The sequence below is a fragment of the Protopterus annectens genome, chromosome 4.part0 (assembly GCF_019279795.1).
Source record: "Protopterus annectens isolate FY-2018-M chromosome 4.part0, PAN1.0, whole genome shotgun sequence".
NCBI classification, from domain to species: Eukaryota; Metazoa; Chordata; order Ceratodontiformes; family Protopteridae; genus Protopterus; species Protopterus annectens.
The window spans coordinates 708,223,405-708,249,462 of record NC_056733.1 but is presented as its reverse complement, the minus strand read 5'-3'; the positions used below and the strand labels follow the sequence as shown (position 1 = coordinate 708,249,462).

The following is a 26,058-nucleotide window of genomic DNA, read 5'->3' as shown; positions in this document are numbered from 1 at the left end:
ACATCTACAACAACTGGAAAGGCTGCAGAAATACCTCACTAAAAGAATCACAGGCCTAAAGCAGATGCCCTATGCTGACTATCTAAAACAACTCCACCTATACTCTGTCGCATATCGTCTACTCAGAGGTGATCTCTGCTTAACATACAAGGCCATGTCAAACCCAGAGCTGTTGGACATGCTACACTTAAAGAAATCCCAATCCCTCAGAGACACACATTTTAGGGATCTAAACCTTGTCATCACAATGAACAAAACATGCTGAAGGGATAGGTTCCTGACCCAGAGACTCCCCAGACTCTGGAATAGACTGCCCATACATGTCAAGCAGAGTGCCTCTGCGGCCCTCTTCAAAAGGAACCTTGATGATTGGATGGGAGATAGGAAATTCACCTCAGGGATCACGTCAGTCGCCCTGCTAGACAAAGGTCCAGGGAAGTAAATACTGTGGGAAGAAATAGCCAGGGAATTGTTATGGCTAGGTTTGTATAGGCCATAGGGCCAATAGCCTAGTAACAACCTATGAACCTATGAACTAGCTTGCATCGATTAAGGTGGGTATTGTGTAAAAGTGTTAAGTCATTGAATGAAAAACTGGAAGAGGGCAAATTTTGTTAATTATTATTTGATCTGGATATATAGCGGTGGTGATAGTAAGAAGAATTTAAGACTGATATAGAGAAACAAGAGGAAATGTTTCTATTTCTGTATAACTCAGCTATGATGAAACCAGCATGAATTTATTGTTATCATACTTAAAGATCAAAGAGAATTTGAATACTGCTATCCTTAACAGGTTTAATTGCGAACTAGCACTTTTACTTAGATTTCAGCATTTGAAATTAAAATATGTTCAATGATATGGTAGAAACAAAGATCTTTCAGCAAGGGTAAATGTACACATCTTAAAGAATTTTTGCCTAAAACCACACAAAATAAGAATAAATAAAATATATTAAAAACAAGACATCCACATGAAACATTATTTCTCCTGACTGGCACCTTGGCTAAATACCTTCCACGGAAGATAAAAGGAAACAGCACACAACAGGGCATCTTAAATACAAGCAACAATAAAGTCATTAACAGTAAACATTAAATAACTAATACCGCTCAGCCACATTCCTAGTTTAAGTCACTGGGTGCCACAGTATTATATTTTAGAGCATACAAACTCTCCTTGTAACACAGTTGCCATTTCAGAGTCTTATCACATCTTGTATTCTGATTATTATTTTTTTCTAAAATTGTGGCTTTTAAAATAGATAAAGGGGAAAAAAGTAAATAAAACTAAAGTAGAAAGGAAGATCACACAGAAATGGAATCAGTAATGAAGACCTGGGGCAGGAGAAACAACAGTGGACATTGTGAGTCAGGGCAGGAAAAGCAGAAATGAGGATTATGGCTTGGAACAGGAAAAGCAGCAGTGGGCATTATGACTCAGGGCATTTATAATTACTTCAGTGGTGGTTTTTACCCACAAGATTCAGCAGGTAAATATATTTGTGGCGGTTAAGGCTGCAATAGGTTACAGAGACAAGGGCCTAGTTTGTTTCCTTACTGGTCTTTCTGGCTCATCAGAAGAAGCTGAACACATGAAGAAGCGACAATAAATAAATATGCAGAGCTATTGACTGTTGCTCTAGCTATATATATAGGGTCTACTTCACCCTGTCGAAGGCCAACAATATGGAAGCTGATTTTGTCGGCACCAAAATGTCGGAAGTGAAAGTCATTGCGCGTATAAACTTCCATTTACTGCAATGTAGTGTGATCTCGGAGTTGGTATATTTAAGTAGCGGGGAGGTGTGTGGGCACAGCCCCCCATGTGGGGGGTGCAGGGGGGCTTGCCCCCCTGCATAGAGCAATTTGTGTTGTGTTTGGGTGGGGGGGGTTTGTGTGTGTGTTCGATGTTTGGGGGTTTCGACATTTTTGTGCCGATTATTAAGCTGTCGACAGTTTGAGTTTTTGACAGCGTAATATAAACGCTATATATAAAGTGTAAATGTAACTGTAGCTCAGAGTCTGAAAAAAAACCTGATAGAACCACCTGCTGTCGTCAGGGTACCGATCGAGATGACTTGGACCACTGCACAGGATGATCCAGGGCAAACAGCCAAAGTCTTCAGAGAATGATCCCTAATACCTCTACCCTAGTTTAAAAATCCTTTTGGGTTAAGGACTTTTTTTTTTTTTGTAGCCTTGACTGATTTCAGTTACCCCTGCTATGTAACAAGGTATCAGTGAGGTTGACAAGCTAGACAGTACATAGTCCAACAATAAAGACGAAAAGTCTCAAGCAGTCAAATCAAAAATAATTTGAAAGATCCAAGACACAGAAAAACAGTTGAGAAATAATTCAAAAAAATCTGCCAAAAAAAATAAAGCAGAACCTAAAATAAAAAAAGGATTAAAACCAGAACTGAGAACTCCAAAGGAATTTTTCTGTGTTATTTTATTTGATAATTTTTTTTATTATTTTTCATCTGAATTTGGTTGCAGATCAGAGTCAGGGGACTTTATAGCAGGTATCAGAGATATTAGTAATACATTTGCAATCTGAGGATATGCTCTTCCTTCTGGACTCACTAAGAGGGTGGCTGTCTTGGTGTGCCTGCCTACTTTTAGTTTAAAAGAAAATAACATTTGCATTTGTCCTTATTTCAAGGCATCTGAGAAATCATGCATCCTTCCTGAAGTAATTAATAAAATAAACAGAATTGTTGCTGAGACCACAACAAACTGTACCATATTTAATGAAAAAATAGAGAAACAGAACAATAAACGCTTACACACTGTGACAACAGTTTCTCAAGTAATTAGCGAGGGGACTGTAGGCAATGTATTCTTTATCATATATGAGGCAGATATTATAGCACTAAAGAATGTGCTGTTTGTATCTTTTTTTCACAGTTGGCTCCTGCCTGGTGGTGGTGGTGAGGGGAGATGTGCCTCGTTACTGCATACCACTTCACTGAACAATTCTCATTTTAAGTTACTGTGTATTGAAGCTCTCTCACTTTACAGAGTGTGAGGTACATTCAATCTGTCAAAATACTGTCGAGTATCCAAAATGTCAATTATGCGAACCAGCCTTCCAAAGTTTTTGGGTAGGAAAACTCATAAAGTCTGACTATGTAAACATTTTACGCATTTGCTTGCACATGTTTTTTGAGCTTGTTGCCTGCTCGTGTGTGAAAAATTTTCTTTATTGTCCACTGAAGTCACTGAATGGTTGAAAAGTGCATTCCCTGCATGCAAAGAAAATGAGATTTTAGAAGTTTTTTTATCTGGTTCAATTATATGTTTGATTATCGGAGCAGTTTTATTATCCAAACTACCCTAGATCGCAATTAGTTCAGATAATCAACTCTCTGCTGTATAATAAATAAAAGAAGAGAAGTGTTGTGAGAGTTAAAAAACTCTGTCAAATTTGCGTACAGACTTAGTTCTCTCTGTACCTTGAGATATTATAGGTCCTGTGCTGGCATGCTTAAATAAGACACAAGGTGTTAATTGACATCACATCAGCAGCTGAGTGACAATCATGTCTATGCAGGTAATAAGACCAGCAAAACAGCATCCCAGTCACATGACTGTCACACCCTGTGGGAATTTACATGTCAGCAGTTTTCAGTGTTGGAGATGTATGAATACACAAGTTTATAGAACTGACACCCCTTGCTCCTTTTGTTTATGCAGTCTGACACAGCAAAAACACCACAAGATTTTGTTATGACTATTTTTTTTTTTCTTTAATTTCAGAATAGTAAGATTTCCATGGCAACAAAGTAAAGCAAAAGTGAAGAAGGCCATTGCTGATGCTATGAAGATCTGGAGTGATGTGACCCCACTGACCTTTAAAGAAGTCAGTGACAAGTCAGGCCGAGCTGACATTGTCATTGACTTTTCCAGGTGACAAATTGATTTATTTCTTTTTTTTATAATTAAACATGATTAATACCTTATCCTTAATCTGTACATAACCCAAACAATAGCTTTGCAGACAAGTTCAAACGAACATATTAAAGCTGGTTGATATACTTATGGAACTGTGCATCAAAACATGCTTGTAAATTACTACATTTTAAAATGGAAGATTTCAGTTTCTGGTGAAATATGCTCATTCTGTACTTAACGTGCCTTACCAAACAAGCTTAAAAACATTGTCCTATAGTGGAGCAGAATTTGTGCTATGTATCCTTAAATAAAACTGTTACATTTCCTGGAACCATATGTGAGCCATCTGTTCTCAGAATTCTGAGTGCCTTCTGTACTAGCTAGAGGAATATGTATCTCTCTGTTATTTGCAAGTTTGCTGAGGCAGGAAAGAAAGAACTGTGACCTGCAAAGAATAGAACACAAACATACAGAATGCCACCCTAGTGCTTTAAACTATTTGGCCTTTGGCTGATTTTTTTTTATTTTTTGTTAGCCTCTACTACACATAGCATTTCTTTGTGCTACAAATAATGAATGTTTTGCTGCTAGGAAGAGTCATACATTGGTGAACTGCAAAAAACGCAGTCAAGATACATTTCAGATTTCCATGTTTGCTAGTTCAGAGTAATGGCGAGTGTGGAAGAGAGGTGAAGAAGAGAGTACAGGCAGGGTGGAGTGGGTGGAGAAGAGTGTCAGGAGTGATTTGTGACAGATGAGTACCAGTAAGATTGAAAGGGAAGGTCTGCAAGAGGGTAGTGAGACCAGCTATGTTATATGGGTTGGAGACGGTGGCACTGACAAAAAGGCAGGAGTCAGAGCTGGATGTGGCAGAGTTAAAGATGTTAAGATTTGCACTGGGTGTGACAAGGGTAGACAGGATTAGGAATAAGTATATTAGAGGGTCATCCCAGGTTGGACGGTTTGGAGACAAATCCAGAGAGGCGAGATTGCGTTGGTTTGGACATATGCTGAGGAGGGATCCTGGGTATATTGGGAAAAGGATGCTAAGGATGAAGCTACCAGGTAACAGGAAAAGAGGAAGGCCTAAGATAAGGTTTATGGATGTGGTGAGAGAGGACATGCAGGTGATTGGTGTGACAGAGCAAGATGCAGAGGACAGGAAGAAATGGAAACAGATGATCAGCTGTGGCAACCCCTAATGGGAACAGCCAAAAAAAAAAAAAAAGAAGATGTTTGCTTGTTTCTTAGTGCATGTGTGTGTGTGTGTGTGTGTGTGTGTGTGTGTGTGTGTGTGTATATATATATGGTTTACCATGAAATGGTTGAGAATAAGAATGTAATCCATTTATTTTTCAGCCCACATGTGCGACATCCTGCATATTAATTTCATACCAACTAATGCAAAATCGGTATTATTCAACATCCTTTTTCATCTGTCTGCCTTTTTCAGTACTGCACAACACTGCAACTCACGTATTTGCATGGGGTCAAGCCCTCCTACACCCTCCCCACACTCCTTGCAAACTATATATTCCAACTCTGAGATTACATACAGTGAGGAAAAGGATTAAAATATCGATCCGCACTGTACCACGATCTCTATTCGATACATCAACCACTTATAAGCAAATGCAGAGTGAGTGGCATTCGCTGCACAGGACACTGGGAGATTTGAAGGTTGGCAATATAGGAATCAGTCAACTTCCATTCGACATTCCCATTTCCACCAAACCTTCATTGTTCATGTTGATGGTAAACCTATATATATATATATATATATATATATATATATATATATATATATATAAAATATATATTTATATAAATATTTATATTTATATAAATATGTGTATGTGTGCCGCGGTGGTGCAGCGGTAGCTTTGTCACCTCACAGCAAGAGGTTCTCCCGTTCAATTCTCGGCCGGAGCGCCTTCTGTGTGTAGTCTGCATCTCCTCCCCGCAGTCGAGTGGCGTTCAAAAGACATGCTTGAATGGGCGTGCCTTCGTTGAAGGTTGGGCTTCGAGCTGGCACCTCAGCACCGTAAAAATCTACTGCCAATCATTAACGGAGTGGAGTTCCGCTGTGGCGACCCCTAACCGGGAAAAGCCGAAAGAAAAGCAACAACGTGTGTGTGTGTGTGTGTGTGTGTGTGTGTGTGTGTGTGTGTGTATGTGTGTGTAAACAATTGTGCCATTATAGTGTGATTTACAGACAGGTATGTGTGGTTAAATGTGTGTTATAATTATTACATTGGCACATTTCTTAGGGTGACTCTTCCAGGAATTCTGATGCATATAGTGGCGGGAGCTGCACGGCAGGAAATGTCAGCAAAATAATAAACCAGTGTCAAGTGAGAGTTCACTGAAATATTAGGCAGTGAAATAGGAAAAAAAGTTCTTATGGCAGATACAGACAGCACATACTTGAAATGGGCATTCATATACCAGTCACTGGCACTGATAAATGTACAGTATCAGACCATTTCTTGCAATCTGGTTTCCTTCTGTAAGGACGTATACAAACAATATATTTAGAAATGTTAGGTAGTACTAACCTTTCAATAAGAAATGAAATGTAGTATAACCAGTTTTCTTGCATCTTCCCCCTTTTCTTACTATATGTGTATCTAGATATTTTCCCTAACAGTACAATAAATGGTTGAATTTATATCTTTACTTTCTGTATAGACTATCCCCATTCCACTATCCCTTATGAGATCAAATGAACAGAAGAATTTAGTGTATATATTGTATATATATATATATATATATATATATATATATGTGTGTGTGTGTGTGTGTGTGTGTGTGTATAATTTTCTCAGAACGAGATTGCTGTCTGTTTTCTTTAGATATGTATTTGTATTGTTTATTTGTGTTTTTGAGTTATTGTATTGTTATTATTTGGAAAAAAAGAAAATTGAAATAAAGAGATTTTGGGAAAAAAAAGAAATGTTAGGTAGTACAATGTCTAGTTTTACTTTCATTTGTTTTCATATTTCATTGTCATGTAACACATTTACCATTTAATCACAAATCATGGAACTGAAGTGTTTGACTGGCATTTTTTGACAGTTCAGTGAATGCCTTTTGAAAAGCTTAACTAGTCTGTTTTGAAGCAGCCATGTCCCAATGATAAAATGTCATCTATACTTTTTTTTATAAATGTTACTGATGGGGATGTTCATCATTATGTCTAGGCATGCATAGGTAGTTTTCTGTTTTATACCTTTTTCTACTTTTACGGCAATGTATTAGCTACACTTATAGTAATGTATGTAGCATTTTGTTGTTCCATTCTCAGGTACTGGCATGGTGACAACCTGCCTTTTGATGGCCTTGGTGGAATATTAGCTCATGCATTCTTCCCCAAAACGCATCGCGAAGGAGATGTCCATTTTGACTATGATGAGATGTGGACCATTGGGAGCAAAGACGGTATGTTGACATTTCTTCTCCTCCTTCCATATTGTATGAGGGCTGTGTTTTTAACTTTTTTGCCAATTATTTTCTGCCAGAACAAGCTATGAAGGGTAATTTCTTCTTTCTCGTGATATCATTGTGTAAAAAAAGACATCTTCATCTCACCTGAAGGTAGGTAGTTACAAACCACTTCCTGTTCAAAATAAACCTTGTAAAGGGGGATTCTCTGTCCCATGTAGATTTTCTAACCTGCAGACCTTGTGGGTGAGCAGAATGCAGCTAAAGGTGGGTGTACTACAGGAAGAGTGGACAGTTTCTGAAAAGGAGCACATTTAAAGCATGAAATATTGTATGAAACATAATGGAAGAACTTTATTTAAACTTTTTAATGCTTTTCTTAAATTGATAAATTAACTGGTCCATTGTGGACTCTTCCTAGCTGCAAAAAGACCACAAAGTCATTGCAAAGTGCAACATATGTGGACAGTTTAGAGGAGTTAATAAGTGGACTGTTTGGGGGAGGAAAACAGAACACCTAGCAAAAACAGATAAAAAAACTGTAATCACTGAAAATTAACAAAAACACTGCCTTAGTTTGAAGAGGGACTGAAGTATCTGAGGGTTAAATAAGTACCATGCAGTAGATGTGAAGAGATGTAGAGAAAGTTAGATTGAATGGCAGTTAAGAGAAGGGGACAGCATGGAGGGAAAGGTACAATGTTGAAGTTTAAATTGCACAACAAGGATTAAAGAAGGAGGCAGCCCCTACTTGTTTCTTAAGTGCACAGTACATTTCTTACATTGCCAGCCCTGCCTCCAGCTAAGCAATTCAGCAAGTGCAGTCTACATCCCCAAAGCTCTGGAGTGGTATGGAAGCATTTTGATTTGAAGTGAATATTCTTTTCAGCTAATAGAGTCATTATAAGATGTGTGTGTGTATGTGTGTGTGTGTGTGTGTGTGTGTGTGTGTGTGTGTGTGTGTGTGTGTGTATGTGTGTGTGTGTGTGTGTGTGTGTACACACACTCACACTCACGTATGTCTTTGTGTGAGCAGGGGGTCAAAGATCAAATGATTAGCCATATATAGTGGTTAGAATGAAGAAGTAATAACTGAGATGGGAAGAACGGCTTAAGTAGTTTGTCACTGAGAATTTGTAACTAGAGATGCTAAGAGAGAACTTGATAATTGCTTGGTGTTGGGGGGTGGGCTGTAATTTTTCAACTTACTCTCATGTCTCTGATGTTTGGAGTGCTGGATGTGTGGTAAAATGTAAAATATTACAACTGCTGTATAACTTTTTTGTCTTGTAAGTAATGTAAAAGGAAGTTTGTACATTGTAACCAACTGACTGTTCTAAAAACCAGAGAGAGGGAGAGACTGGAGGTTGAAATACACAGTTTAACGATGGCGTAAGCTTCCTTCCCATGTGTTAGTAAATGTGTCATGTTTTACCCATCTGTTCACATTGTGCAAAATGAGTTAGTATTCAGTGTTTTGAAGATGGAAGGTTTTGTAAAATGGTGTATTTGAAGATGGAAGTTTGACTATGGCTGTAGTTTCTTAAATGCTTTTGCTTGTTGATGTTATGAATGGTATGATATTGTTATGAATGGTATGATATTGTTATGAATGGTACGATATCATGATGCTGAAAGTCTTTTCTTACCTGTATTGTTTGATTACATAGTGTTGACTGGAGTTGCTTGTGGCTGTTTTGTTTTTTTTTGTTTTGTTTTTTTGTGGGGAGTTGCTTGGCTTCTGCCCATCTGGGGCCTTGGACATTTACAACTTGAGTTGTTTTTCCTGAGTGTCTCTAATGGTTGAAGAACTGGATATGTGGTAAAGTAAGTGTAAAGTAACATTTTAACCGTACTGTGAACTAGATTTTAGTAAATGTTCCACATTTTGCCACTTGCCTCACCTTATGAGAGGTTGTATAGTGTTACATATTTTGAAAATGGCAAGTTGATTATGGCTGCAGTTTCTTTAATTCCTTTACTTGCTGGTACTGTGTTATGGCAATGTCAGACCATACTAAACTGTCTGAAAAATGAAGAAGCCTCACCTTAAGTATTTAAGGATATGTAGCCTTGAATTAGCTCAGCCATTAAAACTAGAAATTCTTAAATCTGTCTGCTGATAATTGTTCATGGGCAGTTATAATAACATTCAGAATATTATAACTGCATCAGTGGTGCAGCGGTAGCGTTGTCTCCTTACAGCTCGGCTGGGGTGCCTTCTGTCCTCCCTGTGTTCATGTGGGTTTCCTCCGGGTGCTACTGCTTCCTCCCACGTTACAGAAAGATGCATCTGGAGTGTTTCTCCCTGGGCCTCCACTGAAAATTGGATCGTTCCAAGTCAGACTTTCCCGGTTAACAAATGTTAAATAAATAAATTTAAAATTCCACACATCAAAAAATTATTCATATCCTGGAATATATTACTATGACCAGACCTACAACTCTGAGTACTACCTGTACCTCTCAGCTGTCCCAATTCTTGCAGAACATCCCTGATTTGGCTTCAGATGTCTGTCCTGTCCCTCGTAACATTTTTGATTTTCTGGTAAATCACTTGTGATTGCAGTCAGTTAGTAATAATGGTCATTAGAGTTTTATTCTTCTATTGTTCAAAAAATCTGCTCTATTAAAATTGTTCTGTTAACATTTTAATTGAATTAGAGCACGATTTAAAAATAATTCTTGATTTTATCCCCCATTATCTTCAGTTTTATCCAGCATTATTGAACAAGTAAGTTGAGAGGTAGGGTGCTTTGCCAAATCACCCAGATCTAAATCATTTCTATTGGTGTTATTTCAGCAAACCAGACACAGAGAACTGGGCCGTTCATGTTGCTGTATTTGCTTGGTACAGTTTTTTTTTCTTTATAAGTGTTGTTATCCCTAGAGGAGGCTGCAAAAATAATGTGTGTTTCTTTGCAGTCTCAGTAGCTCAACAGGTAGCACACTCATTTTTGGTTCAGAAGGCTGTGCTTTCCATTCCAATGCCAGGTACTTTGTTTAATTTTTCAGTACTGACACTACAGTGGAGTATAAGGGGGTGCTGCACTCTTTGGTGTGCCATCCATTGGATAAAGTTTTAACCTAAGGCCCCATCTGCCTGACTTGGTGGTAGCTCAGGTGGTTATAAAATCCCATAGCATTTATCAAAAAGAGTAGGGGTCATTTAGTTATATATAAAAAAGAACTTTTATTTATTAAATATTTACATATTTACAAATGTACAAATATATAGATATAGAGATCCCTATCATTTGATTTGAGTTTTCTGAAACTCAAAATTCATATGGTCAAGATGCAAAGCTTTTGAATGAAGATCATGGTACAGACAGGATTAGGAAATTTAGCCTTTTCTTCACTGTATTGTGATCTCGGAGTTCGTATACATAATTTGTAGGTGGTGTGGGGGTGCAGGGGGGCTTACTCTCCTGCATAAATGTAAAAAAAGTAGATTTTTGTGTGTGTTTTTTTTTTTTGATGCTTGAGTTTTTTGAAACTCGATCATAAGGTCTCGTCTGTATGAATTTCAAGTTTTTGAAAACTTGATCGTCTGACGTAGTTCCTACTAAAGTTTCATCCCTATTAGACCCTCACTCCTTTTTCCATAACCACCATCTGATTTTCCTTAATATTTTTGCTCAAATTCTTTTACCATTAAACATAATTTAATTTATTATTTTTTCTGTATAGCCCAAATGACATAAAATAACTTTTTATCTACTCTTTTAACATATTATTTACTTCTATTATTATAATGACCATATTTAATTATATCCATGTCTATTTTATCCACTTCTTCTAGATCTTTGAAAAAATCTTCTTTAAATAGGTTTCCCCATAACTTTTTTACTCTTTTACATTTCAAAAGTACATGTTCAGTAGTTTCTTCTTCTTCACAATATAAATATTTGATTAGTTTTCTTTTTATATGGTATATTTCCTTTTACTAGTAATTGATCTATTACCAATCTCCACAAAAAATCTTGACATTCCACTTTCTTATTATACCATTTGTTTTTTATTTTTATAGCTTTTATTATTTAATCTGTTAGCTTTTCCCATTGTTTTACACAGTAATGTTTTATCATTACATTCTTATACCATACTTTCTTTTTTCTGTATCACCAATTTTTATTTTCCACAAAAATATTTTTTCGTTGAAATATTTTTCTTCATTTATACGCTCTTTTTCTCTTTTACTATTTTTTACCATACCCCAAAATTTGTCATACTTATATTTGTACAATTTTACTGCTAATTTCTCATCTTTTTAATTTATCCATTTTAACACTTTGTACAAATTTAATGCAGCAGAATATACTATTGGGTTAATTAACACTAAATGCCCTTCATTTTTATTTACATACAGTGCTCTTCCTTTTATTGGGTTTTATCTAGAAGTCCATTTAAATGATAAATAACTACAATAGTTCTTTTTCAAATACTGATGGCAACATACATATACTTGCTAAGTATGCTATTTTTCCCATCAGTACTGAATTTATCAAATAAGACTTTTTTCTGAATGATAATTTATATGTTCTCCAGAAAAGACTGGTTTGTTACAGTTTTTCTTGTTTTCCTACTGAATTCTACTTACATCTTTATTCCCATATTTTATACCTAACACAGTATTTTCATTCATTGTAAAATATATACCCTATCTTTATTGCATTACCTACACCTTTACTTTTCTTTTTTATTTAAAGCCATCCCTGTTACCTCAATACACCCATTTACACAGATTATTATTTTTAGTTATTTATTTATTTTGCAATTAGTGTAATGTCATCTGCATATGTTAACAGAACTGGAATTCTTAACTCTTCAGGTGTTATATACCCTGCCTCCTTCATTTTGTAATTTATTTCACATATTATCACATTCTCAATTAATGCAAAGCATGCACAACTCATTGGGCATCCATGTGTTACACTACTCCTCACATGCACCTCTTGGCTTAATCAGCCATTTATGATATTTTTACTTTATTATTATTGTATACTGACATATATAATTCCCTAATTTCCTCACTTATATTCTTTCATCATTACCCATAAGATTCCATGTCCATTTGTATCAAATGCCTTATTGAGGTTTCCTATCATGATTTTTGCATCTTCTTTGCCATTCGTAATATCATCTACAATTTCTCTATCATTAATAATTCTTGATATTTCCCCTTTATACTATACTGCATATACAATCTTCCATAATATTTTCCACTTTAGTTTCAAATCTTTTTTGTATTATTGTCATAAAGATCTTATAATCATTATTATTCACTACTATCAGTCTCCAGGTTTTATTAATTGTCTTCCCTCTTCTATATGAATTTAAGTATTCCACTGCATAATTCTTTGTACATAAAACATTTTTTAAGCATTCATTCAAAATCTTTAAAATATTATTTTTGCTAATCCCTTAATTTTTTATACATTTCATATTCTAGTCCATCTGGTCCTGCAGCCAAGTCTAGATTTACTTGTCTTAATACTTTATCTAGCTCATAGAAATAAAACTCCTTTTACAACTCCTTATTCTCTTTTTCAGTTAACTTTTTTGCTTTCCATGTTTTTTCACTACCTTCTGTTTTCATTAAACATTTCTTATACATTTTGTACTACACTATTCATAATCTTTTCCTGAGTTCTTTATATTTCTCCTTTTGCATTTTTATTTTTCGCATTACACTGCCATTTTCCTTTACTAATCTGTTTAAGTAGCTTAATACTTTTCTTTTTCCTTGTAAAAAATATCTTTGCTTAAATAAGAATTCTTGTATTTTTCTAGATATCTTTCATATGCATACATACATACAAACATTTAAAGCATGAGTTTTAATGACCTTCTAGCTTGCCAATATACCATAACCCTTGTTCCCATAGTAACTGTCCAGGCTGTTCTTAAAAATATCTAAACTAGTACTAGATTTAACTGCATCAGCTACTCATATACTTTATAAAATTATTTTGTCCATTGTCAAAGTACTTTCTATCATTATGTTCTAAATCTTCCAGTGCATTGTCATGTGCTCTTTTATGTTTTTCTTTCTCTACTCTTCTCACATCATATTGGCACTGTAAAAAAAAAACATTTTTTATATTTTTCATTAAATGTCATCCATCATTCATAAGTTCATAGGTTCATAGGATAGTACTAAGCTAACTGCCCTTGCGAGTCATTTTAAGCGTAGCCAATTATCCATTGTAACCATTCAGACAAATATTTACAAAATGTTCTCATAGTAATATAACCTTACCATAATTATATTACTGATCTCTTTCCTTCATTCCCAGGTTTTCTCGTTTATCCTTTTTATTCCGTTTTCTATTTATATATATTTTTATATATTAAATGTTTTTCTTTATCTCTAGCCGTATTACAAGATGATCAGAAAATCCTGTTTCAATTACCTCCTCTTCTCCCATTACCAAGCCCTTTGATACCATAAAATAATCTGTTTAATTACCATATACTGTACCTTGTGTCTGTGAGTCAAACCCCTTACCCATTATACCAACCCCCAGCCATTACCTGTATATATTCTTTTTCATCTAATTTTTTTTCTTTTTTCTCTTGTACTTGTCACTTTCATTTTTCTTTTTCTGTCTTTTACCTTTTTTCAATGTAATTATTTTTTTCTTTTATTATCTCCTAATTTATGTTTTCTTCATCACTTATTTCAGAGCCTTCTTCAATGTCCTTTTATTATTTTTCTCATCTAAATTTTCTTCTATTTCTACTACTTCTAAATTGTCTTTTCTTTGTCCATTTTCTTTTCTTTCTTTTTCCTTACTCTTATTTTCATTTTTACAATCCATCCATAAATGTTCAGTTTTGTTACATTTATAACATTCAATTTACATTTTTGTATCATGTTCAATTTCCATACACATACAACATTTCTTTTATCACAGTTACTTATCAAATGTTTTTCTTTTCAACAAAAAACATGTTTTTGGTTGCTCCCAGTATTTTATGGCACCCTTGTTCCCTTCCACATTTATCATGCTTGGTATATAGATTATTTTTCTCTTTCTATTTTTAACACAATATTACAATTCCATCTGCCAGTCCATAAATCCCCTTTGTCATGAACTTTAATAATGTCTAGTACTTCTTACATAAAGTTTTGAAATATCCTCCCAATGTCTCTCTTTCCTCCAGTGTTTGGAATTGTAAATCAATTTTCTTTTTTGTTTCCTATTTAATGCTTTTCTCATGTATAGATTCCACGGGTTACAGGCTTTCTTTTTTTCATATTCTCCAAGATAATTTTCCATTGAAAAAAAACATTCTCAAATACAATGTCACAAAATGTTTCTTTGTTAATAAAAATAAATGCTCTTACCTCGTGACTTTTATGCCCAAAGGAGATATTAAATTGTCCCACACTTCATACTTGTCCATTTCTTTGTCTTCTTTCCTTAAAATCCTTACCACTTACTTCCTTTCTTCTTCCTTTTTTTCTTTTCTGCTAATCCCCTTTTGCCTTTTTTTTTCTGTGTGTATGTTTTCTTTTCCATCTCACCACTATTCTACAGGATTGTCTCTGCATCCTCCTTTTGTATGTTCTCCATAATGACTCCCCAGGAAACATCTCTTTCATTTTCTGGCTCACTCTGCACCCCCCTTTTCTGTAAGTAAATCATCCCATAACCTTCCCAATTGGAGGGTTGTAATTATACATCCTTCATTTGCCGACTTATCTCCATCAAATAGATTTCTTTGAAACGTCCCTCATAATCTAGCATGCATTTTACAGTCTTAATATTTTATTTCTCCTTCATTTTTCTTATTACTCCATTATTTCATTCTCTCTCCATCTGCATCCTTGTTTCTCCAGGCGGCTTCTGAACCAGAAATGGAAGCAGGAAGTGGTACCAGTCACAACAACAAGTGGAGAAAGTTCCCCGGTGTCCTGACCAATGTCTTTGCACATGACACTTTCCCACCCTTGTTGGATTGCTAGTTACACCCTTGACTTGTTACATTTTAACATACCAACACTTCATCCTAGGCATTATCATTGTTACATTGTAACATACCAATACTTCATCCTAACCATTATCATTGTTAAATTGTAACATCAAAGCAGAGTGATAGTGTGAAAAGCAACAACGAACCACAATAACACTATCTAGATCCAGAAGGAAGATGCACACTCCGCTAAGCAATAATACGTCCTGGTTTAATGAAACACTCAACAAGCGGACAGATCAAATAATCAACAATTACAAAGTATATTAGATACAAAACGGATCAAGCACATGAAAAGCAACAACGAACCACAATAACACTATCTAGATCCAGAAGGAAGATGCACACTCCACTAAGCAATAATACGTCCTGGTTTAATGAAACACTCAACAAGCGGACAGATCAAATAATCAACAATTACAAAGTATACTAGATACAAAACGGATCAAGCGCTTTCATCCACCAAGCATGTGGACTTCATCGGATTCTGATGAAGTCCACATGCTTGGTGGATGAAACTGCTAGTCAAGAGTTCAGAGATAACAGGAAAATGCTTAAATAATACAGTAGAATAGTTCTGACATCAACACAGAAAACAGCTAGACTAAACATACTATTTTCTATCTATATCTAATAGCAATCACAGTTCTATATAGAGCAAAGCAACTCTGGTCTGAAAACAATAGAAAGAATCTGCTGGTTCAGGCACCACGTCTCTAAGCCTTAACAGTCATAAAATGCTTGACCCAGGGGCGGCTCGTGCTATAGGACTGCAGTCCCCCACCTGTAAAATGAATAAAATAAATTCCCCCCACATAAAAAATAAAATTAAAAATCTTTCACTAGTAGTCCCGGACTCCGTGCATGCATGCTTAGTTCTGACTACTGTGTTAGGCAGACCAGAACTCCACGCATGCATGCGTGCTCATTCCTGAACTCCAGACTGCTCTGTTAGGCAGTCCGGATAGGGAAAGCAAGAAACTCTGCCCTTCCAGCCCAGAGATCTGAAGATCACCGGACTGTACCGCCCACAGGCTGGAGGCTCCAGCCTACTCAAGTCTCGCGGGGACCCACCAGCAGGATGCTCCAACCTACTCACGGGAGACCCAACAGCATGTGTGGGCCATTATGGAGGACAGAGACAGGTGATCGCTACGGAGGACTTAGCTGGGCTGCTGCAGTGGACAGTGTGTGTGTGTGTGTGTGTGTGTGTGTGTGTGTGTGTGTGTGTGTGTGTGTGTGTGTGTGTGTGTTTGTGTGCAATGCCCCAGTTGTTACATGGTGGTGGGTAGAGAATAAGGCTTGAACCCTGTATCTTGGGCCCAAGTGGCAAGAGCCTGAATTCCCTACCCACCACTATTTGTCAAAAATTTGCAGATTTTGCCTCATATTTGTTCTGTTCCTCATAAAATTTATGGTTTCTGTATTTTTGTTTCTTGTCCCAGTCAGTGGTGCAGTGGTGCACTGGTAGCATTGTTGCCTGACAGCTACAGGTTCTCTGGTTTGATTCTTGGCTGGGGAGTCATCTATGTGGAGTCTGCATGTCCTCCCTGTGTTTGTGTGGGTTTGCTCTGGTGTCCTCCCATCTTACAAAGACATGTGTCCAGAGTGTTTCTCCCTGGGCCTCTGCAAAAAACTGGCTTTTGTTTCAAGTCAGACTTTCCTGGTTAACAAATGTTAAATAAAAATGACATGCATTTGAATTTCAGACTTCATATTCTTCAGAAAGTACATGGTAACACAAAACCTTTTATTCTAGCAATTTTTGAAGTTTATAAGATGGATATTTGAAATTTGTCCCTATTTTTGGGACTGTTTTACCCCATTATTGGCTTTGTCCAGGTTTTTTGTGCTAAGGTTCAGCGCTATGGTGAGAACTGAATTCAGTGAATATGTTTGGGGGCTGTATTCCCCCATTACTGGCTTTGTCTTGTCTACGTGTCTTTTGCTAACAGGTTGAGAGCTATGGTGAGAACTGAATTCACTGAATATGTTTGGGGGCCATATTCTCCCGTTATTGGCTTTGTTCAGGTATTTTGTGCTAAGAGGTTGACAGCTATGGTGAGAACTGAATTCACTAAATGGTAACCATTTAAGTTTCAGTCTTCCTCTCTTTCATAAAACAGATGATTTGGTGTAGTGGTATGTTGCTCTGACTGTTTTGCACAGGATCCTGGGTTCAATACTTGGCAATGAAATGTATGGTGGTATCACAGCATTTTATTCTATCAACTTTTCAACATTATACAAGCAATGTTTAAAATGTATCCCTGGTTTTTGGGCTTTTGTCCCCCCCACCAATAAATTTTGGCTTTTTCCAGATTTCTTGTGCTGCAAAGTTCAGAGATACAGCTGAGTGTCACATAGATTTTACAAGAAGCTGAGAGCTGCGGGGAACAAAAGTTTAGTGTTGCTTATGCTGAGTCTGCTTGCATTGTTAATAGAACAACAGGTAGCGTACTTGGTTTTGATGCAGAAGGCTCTGTGTTCTACTCCCACAGTAGGTAGTTGCATTGCTGATACTGTACTGTGTTGTAAAGGGGGTGGATGCTGCAGTCCTTTTTGGCAAAGATACCTAGTAACTATGAATCTATCAGTTTGCCATCCATTCCCTATTGCAATATTACTAGCTTATCATTTTTTTAATGCAACATAGGCAATTTATTCCTCAAGGGCAACAGGCACTCTTTTTGTAGATGAAACAATGAAATATAAAGTTGTTTGCTAGCAGCAGCCTCTTCGTTAGTTACATATTTCTTTAATGTGGAATTATTTAGATGCCTTTTACTTCTTCAGAGATTGTGCATATTTACTGATAATGGTGGACTGTAAACGTTTGAGTAGACTTTCATGATGGAAATGTTCTGAACTGGGCAGTTTTGTCATTATTGGTGCATGCATTTTGTTTCATTGTTTACTGGAAAAATGTTCTGAACTGGGCAGTTTTGTCATCATTGGTGCATGCATTTTGTTTCATTGTTTACTGGAAAAATGTTCAAAACAAATTTAAAATGCCCTCTAACAACTGTACTGTATTGTACAAGGAATATAATTTAGTACAATCAGGAACGTGTATCAAAGAGCACATGTATGTTTCATGTGCAAGGGGCCTATGATTTGAAAACAGCTCAAAGTTAATCTTTAACTGCCATTGGCAAAATATATTTTCTTTGAATGTGGGTTTCAATGCTGTTTCAATTAATGTGAGTTTCAAGGGCAGAGAAGTTTTAATGCTAAGTCTGTTTTCATTGTGAGACTGCATTGCTTTGTTTAGCAGATGTCTTAGTGTTTGTGCTGTAAAATGCAAAATAAAACTGTCAAATTAAGTCCAAATCATCATAGAAGTAAAGCAGTATGCACATTAGTGTTTATGGTAAATGGGGTGAAATAGCCAAGTAATGGTTCATTGGAATGGCTGCAGGGGGGAGGCTCCATTCGACTATGATTTTGTGAGGGGGAAGGGTGGCAAACTCAAAGACAGCTGCGGCTGAACTATACCTCTCAACTGTCCAGATTTTCACAGGATGAATAGATTTTTGCTTCTTATTTTTGGTTTGTTCCTCATAAAATTTGTGGTTTTCTGGCAAATCATTTGGGAATTAAGTCACTAAATAATGACAAATATTGAGTTTCAGACTTCATAACCTTTAGAAAAATGCATGCTAAAGTTGTTGTTGTTGTGTCTTTCGGCTTTTCCTGGTTAGGGGTCGCCACAGCGGAACTCCGGTCCGCTAATGATTGGCAGTAGATTTTTATGTACTGAGTTGCCGGCCCTGACGCACAACCTTCAACGAAGGTACACCCATTCACGCATGTCTCCACACAGAAGACGCTCTAGCTGAGAATCGAACAGGACAACGTCTTACTGTGAGGTGACAACGCTACCGCAGCACCACCACTGCAGAACAAAAATGCATGCTAAAGTAAGGCCTGCTATTTTATCAGCTGTCTCAGTTTATACAAGAGCAATTTTTAGTACTGTTTATATGTTCCCCCAATATATTTGGCCTTGTCTAGATTTATTGCATTAACAGGTTGAGAGGTACATGCAAATAAATTGCTTTATAGAATTAGGCATAGCCAAATCTCTCAGCTATCCCCGATTTTGGCTCAAAATGTTGCTCTTCCACTAATAATCCCTCCACAAAATAGCAATTTTGGAAGAAAACGTGGAGGGGTTACAATTAAGAAATAACTGTAATAATCAGAGTTATAGATTACTTTTATTTCAGAAATGCATGTAGATTCTTTTATTTTGTCAGCTGCTCAAGTTAGCAGTACTAATAAAAAAGTGTCCCTTCTTTGACAGGTTCCCAGCTGTATTGTGTGGCTATTTTATATTTTTGCATCTCATTTTTGGTCCATTTTTCATAAAATTGTGTTTTTTTGGTAAATTAGTGGCAAATCATTAAAGACTGAAGTTAGAAAATAATGACAGAGTTTCAGATTTCATACCCTTCAGATAATTCATACTAATCCAAGACCTACTATTCTATTATCTTTCTAAGTATATAAGAGCAATATTTAAAAACATTATTCTTATTTTTGGACATTTGTCCCACTTCTATGTATGGCTTTGTCCAGATTTCTTGCTCTGAGGTTGAGAGGTATGACAAATGTGTCAGGGCCATCACAGTCAGCCAGAGACATTTCAAATTGTGACATACTTGTTGCACCCCACTCTCCCATGTAGTGACTCTGGATGTGTCCAAGCAAGGCAAGGAACAGTTATGCAGTGTAAATGTGCAGAGTATCCCCCATCCAAGGTAGACACAAGTACTACAGTGGCTTTTCATCTGTCCTTGATTTCGCAGAATGGTCTGGTTTCTGTCATATTTGTGTACTGTTGATTTATGCTTATTATTCAGAAAGTGCCTGTTGCTCTGTTTTTAAGTAGCAATGCTTTAATGACCGTCAGGTAAGCTTGTCTGAGATCGTAAGATGCAAGTAAGCTTTAATAAGCATACTGTTAAAGAATTGCCAACATTGAAAGCCTTTCTGTTGTTGCCATGCAGAGAATACTTACATAACTAGATAATGTATAAGCCTTGGGTATTGAAATGCATATGACAGTATTTGTAATAAAGGACAGGATTACATTATTTTAAGAAGCTCATTACACTTGTTGAAGAATTCCAGTCATCTCTGCAGGCTTTACCCGTAAACTAAACAGAATGCCAATCATGTGTGGTCATTAACCTGTACAGTAATCCTTTAAGCAATGTATCTTGAGCTTGTTTCTTGTTTGCTTTTCATTTTTTACTTTGATCATGTTTCCCCCATGAAACAAGTAGATAGTTGTCAGGCAGCAGGTCTTTTTTGGATAAGAAACATTTTTACAAGTGGGGGTATCACAGAGATTGCTACTTTCAGCATGTTACTTGGTACTTTAATAAAGCTGAATATAAATTATAATTAGAACTGCAGTGCAAGGAGATGTGGTTTGAGTTGAGTGCTGCTTGTTTTTTTTTATACTTGATTTTGACTGGCATTCCAGTAATGTATTTAAAAAGTAATTTACTTTTTCATGCCTCACAACCTTTTTGTTTCCATCTAGATATTAAGTAAGCTGTCATACAGCCAATGTATTGGAATATTTTTTTTCTTCTACACTTCATTTTGTCTTGATTGGGCTCTCATAATGACGGTTTGGCACCCAGGGCAGCATATTTAATTAAAGTTACAGTTTTTGTGGTTTTGAGCATAGCGCCTCCCCTTTCTAGTTGGCCGCACCCCTTCCCATTGACCTCACCCATTCAACTGTCTCCTGCAGCCCCCCCCCCCCTTTGATTTGAAGTCACCAGTCGCCACTGGCTTGACCTATCAGCTTTCTTACAGCAGTGTGCACTGTTGTTACATTTTTTGCAGTTCAGCATCCAATGCAGTCTTCTCACATTTAAGAGAACAAGCCTATGGCTTTTATTAATATTTACAAACACATAGTTTGTTTGTGTCTTTCGGCTTTTCCCAGTTAGGGGTTGCCACAGCGGAACTCCGGTCCGCTAATGATTGGCAGTTGATTTTTATGTACCGGCTTGCCAGGCCTGATGCACAACCTTCAACGAAGGTATGCCCATTCACGCATGTCTCCACGCAGAAGAATCGAACCGGACAGCGTCTTACTGTGAGGTGACAACGCTACCATAATATTATCTACAAAATTCTGTCTAGCTAGGCTGGAAGCCTTCACATATCTTCACATTTTTCCTCCCACCCTGAGAACTCAAGCTAGTTTTTCAAGTGTCCCTTGAGAAACGTTGCTTGAGAGGGTTAGGTCTATCTGAGTAGCTAGGCTGGAAGCCTTCACATATCTTCACATTTTTCCTCCCACCCTGAGAACTCAAGCTAGTTTTTCAAGTGTCCCTTGAGAAACGTTGCTTGAGAGGGTTAGGTCTATCTGAGTATACCTCACCCCATTCCCTGTCTTGAGAGCCCATCTGCATTGACATTGCTACTCCCACTGCAGTGCTGCAGTGACATATATGCTTGCAACCCTAGGTGCCATCTTAGCAACTTGGCATTTTGCTGGCTGGCTCTGTTTAACCATGTTAGGGGATTGTGATCTGTCACTATAGTGAATTTTCTTCCATACAGGTAAAGCTGAAGTTTCTGCAGTGCCTGCACTATGGCTAGACATTCCATTTCTACAGCTGCATAGCATTTCTCTCTGTGTTGGAGCCTATGACTGAAATAAACCACTGGGTGCTCTTCTCCCTGTGAAGAAATCTGGCTAAGTACAGCCCCCAGCCCATGCTTCAAAGCATCTATGGTTCAAAGCAACCACCTGCACAACAAATTATTTGCTGTAATCTGGACTGGCTAACATAGGGGTCCTCCCAAAGCCTCTTTAAGCTTCTGGAATGCCTGCTCACATATGTGGTCCCCACTACCTTATCTGGCCTGTTCTTCCTTGTCAGGTCTGTGAGGAGAGCAGCTATGGTACTACAACTGGGGAAGAACTTTCTGTAGTAACCTGCCCTCACCTTCTTTTTGTTAACAGGTACAGGCCATGCCTGAATGGCTTCCACTTTGGCAGGTTCTGGACTGATCTTCCACTCTCCACATTATGTCCCGAGTAGGAGACCTCTACCATGACCACCTGACATTTGCTCAGCTTAATAGTCAAGCCTGCCCTCTGTAGTCTGCCGAGTACCTCCCTGATATATTGAAGGTGCTCTTGCCACAAATAGCTGTAGATGGCAATATCATCTAGGTAAGCAAGGGCAAACCCTCCTGCTCCTGCTAGGATATGATCTACCAGCCTCTGGAAAGTTTCTGGACATTTTTCATCCCAAAGGGCATCTTTGTGAACTCATACAAGCCAAAAGGAGTCACAAAGACTGACTTCTCTCTAGCACTGGGAATCAAGGGCACCTGCCAGTAACCCTTGGTAAGATCAATGGTAGTAAGATACTTGGCCCCATCTGGCTGCTCTAAGGCCTCATCTGTCCTACACGTGGGGTAAGCTTCTGACTCTGTTTGACTATTTAATTTCCTGTAGTCCACACAGAACCTGGTGTTGCCATCCTTCTTTGGCACCAGCACCACTGGAGAGGCCCAGGGACTGTTGAACTCTTGAATTACCCGTAGTTCCAACATTTCCTGAATCTCCTCCTTCAGAGTCTGTTTGACTCTCTCAGGCACCCTATAAGGGTCCTGCCTAATAGGTCTTTGGGGTCCTGCATCCACCTGGTGCTGCACCAGGTGGGTGCACCCTGGTTTCCCAGTGAACATGTCCCCAATCTCCTGTAACACTGCTCCAATTTCTCAAACCTGGGAAGGACATAGCTGCTGGGATATTGCTACCCCTTCCACTGAGGTGTCAGTCCGAGCCTCACTGAGGAGATCAGTCACCAGATCTCCCTCAGACTCCTCCTGCAATCCATTGCAAATGCTCAGCACAAGGGCCTCCCTATAATGGTAAAGTTTCAGCATGTTAACATGGTAGAATTTGTGTCCCTGCCTCCTGCCTAGCAGTTCCACCATGTAGTTAACATCACTTGCCTTTCTTACCACCTTGTAGGGTACCTCCCAAGCTGTTTGCAGCTTGTTGTGTCTGACAGGAATGAGAACCATTACTTGCTGCCCTACAGCATACGCTCTAGCTCAAGCATTCCTGTCATACCATACCTTTTTCTGTTGTTGGGCTTCTGTCAGGTTCTCCTGGGCCAAGCCCATGAGTTCCCTGAGCCTTGTCCTGAGGTTTGGGACTTATGCCACAACAGACTCCTTGTGAGATTCACACTCACCCTCCCACTCATCTTGAATGAAATCTAGAGGTCCTCTCACCCTATGCCCATACAGCAACTCAGAGGGTGAAGAACCTGTGGATTCCTGGGGAACCACTCTGTAAGCAAACAACAGCTGGGGTAAATATTTGTCCCACTCCCTCTTAAAGTGGTCCCTAAATGCCCGTAGCATGGACTTGATTGTAGAGTTTAACCTCTCAACAAGACCATTAGTCTGGGGATGGTAGGGAGGAGTGGTCTTCAGGTATTTCACCCTACAGTACTTCCACAGACACACCAGCAGGTCTGACATGAAATTGGCACCTCTGAGAGTCAGTATTTCTTTTGGGAAACCTACCCTGCTGGAAATCTCTAACAAAGCATTTGCCACCTTTTCTGCCTCAATGGAGAACAAAGCCACTGCCTCAGGGTATCTTGTAGCATAATCTACCACCACTAGGATATACTTTTTTCCTGTGGAACTTGGGGTACTCAGAGGCCCCACAATATCCATAGCTACCTTCTGAAATGGCTCCTCATTCACAGGCAAAGGCATCAAAGGAGCTCTCACCTTGTCTCGTGCCTTGCCTACCTTTTTGGCACTGCTCACAGGTCCTGCAGTACACTGTTACATCTCTGGAAATTCCAGGCCAATAGAAATTCTGCATAATACGTCTCTTTGTGCCATTTATGCCCATATGACCTGCAAAGGGAAAATCATGGGCTATGGCTATAAGCGCCAAATAGTAGGCTGTAGGCACTACCAACTGCTGTATCCTCTCACCTTCTGGCCCTCCCTTAGGGGTCCACTCTCTGTACAGTAACCCTTTGTCCCAGTATACAGATTCCCCCTTCCCTTGAGAATCAGGTGCCTCATTAGCTACCTGCCTCAGGTCTTGCAGTGTAGGGTCTGAAAGCTGAGCCTGTCTCAACCCTCTCTTTATAACCCTTCCCAGCTCCCCTTCCATAGGAAGTCTGGCATCTTCTGACAGCGGTGCCTCACTGTCAGCCTGAGTACTACTGCTCATCACTACCTTTGCAGTTACTCTGTCCAAGGGAACGTCAGTACCCAAAAGCAGCTATGGCTCACTGTTACAGGGTAGCCTCCTCCCTGAAGTAACTACCTCACCAGTCCTGGCTGCAAGTATGTGGTCTGTTTGGGTCTCCCCCAGGCTACCAGACCCACATGCTTGTCGCAAAGCCTGAGTGCATACAACTGCATAAGCACATGGTACTGCCTCATCCAAATCCTTCAGGACATCTGTAGGATGGTAGTTCAGTACCCTCTCAAGACAACCTACTGTTAGCATTTTGTCTTTCCCACTTACTGGCTTCCTCACCTTTTGTTCCCCACCTTTCCTCTGTGGACATTTCTATGCCACATGGCCCCACTGGTTGCATTCAAAACATTTAACCCTAGGTCCTGGACATGCACCTGGACTAGTGGCTTCCCCTACTACTGGCAAATTCTGTTAGAGCAGTCTGGGCTGCTCACCATGGGCTCCTTTAGACCCATGAGCAGTTCTGGGGGTCACTTTCCTGTGCAGGGATGCCCTGCTTGCTAGGTATAGGTCTCCCTTCTTCCCCAATGCATCTGAAGTAGCACATTGTCTCTCAGCTAACCAGATCCTCATGTCCTCAGGCAAAGTGTTAAGGGCTTTTTCCCTCACCAAAAGATCTGCCAGCCCTTCAAAAGTGGTGACCTGACATCCACTCACCCACCAATGAAAATAAGTGCTCAGTTCAGCAACATATTCACACACACTTTCATCTACCTTGCGTCTATGCTCATGAAACCTTTTCCTATAAGTTTCAGGTGTTAGCTTAAAAAATTCTAACAGACAATTTTTAACAGCAGTAAAATCAAAAAAATCATGAGCAGAAATTTTAGACAACACAGTTGCAGCTTTACCATGGAGTAAGGGGGTCAGGAACCGTACCCAGAGCCTTTGGTCAACATCATACTGTTTACATACCCTCTCAAACATATGATTGAAACTATCAACATTATCCCCCTCTGTAAACCGCAGAAGAAATTTACTGACCTTTTGTGCTTCTGGGGTCCAGTTACTCCCTTCCCCATTACCTCCATGACTCTGGCGAAGAGTCAGCATCTACCTTTTGTGCTGCCTCTGCCTTTCCTTCTCCTCAGCTTCCAGGCATAGCAGTTTCTCATTCTCCTCACACTGTAGACGTCTCAATCTCTCTGCTGCTTCTGTTTCCAAACACCTGGCCTCCAACTCAAGTCTCTTTAGCTCCAGATAGATTTTTATGTCCTCTGCAGAAAGGTTGAGCTGTCTAGTCTATGAGTGTTGTACATCTCCATGGCCAGTCTGATCGCCCTCCTGATTGCTGTTTTCTGATGCAGCTGTGACCAAAACTGCAATCATGTCTGCCTTAGTCAGGTTGCCATGCACCAGTCCCTTAACCTGAGACATCTCAGCCAAATGGCTCCTTGACAGCTTGCCATACTCCTGTGCTGACATGTTTGCCTGTTCGC

The 26,058-nt window shown here is 38.6% G+C and overlaps 1 protein-coding gene across 1 annotated transcript in view; it reads left to right on the top strand.

Annotated features, from left to right (window-relative positions):
* Positions 1–26,058, top strand: part of MMP11 (matrix metallopeptidase 11) — a 400,408-nt gene that overhangs the window by 269,236 nt on the left and 105,114 nt on the right. Inside the window, exons 3-4 of the mRNA XM_044068686.1 lie at positions 3,766–3,915; positions 7,208–7,341. Coding sequence (XP_043924621.1) covers positions 3,766–3,915; positions 7,208–7,341 — 284 coding nt within the window. The remainder of the gene's footprint in view (positions 1–3,765; positions 3,916–7,207; positions 7,342–26,058) is intronic.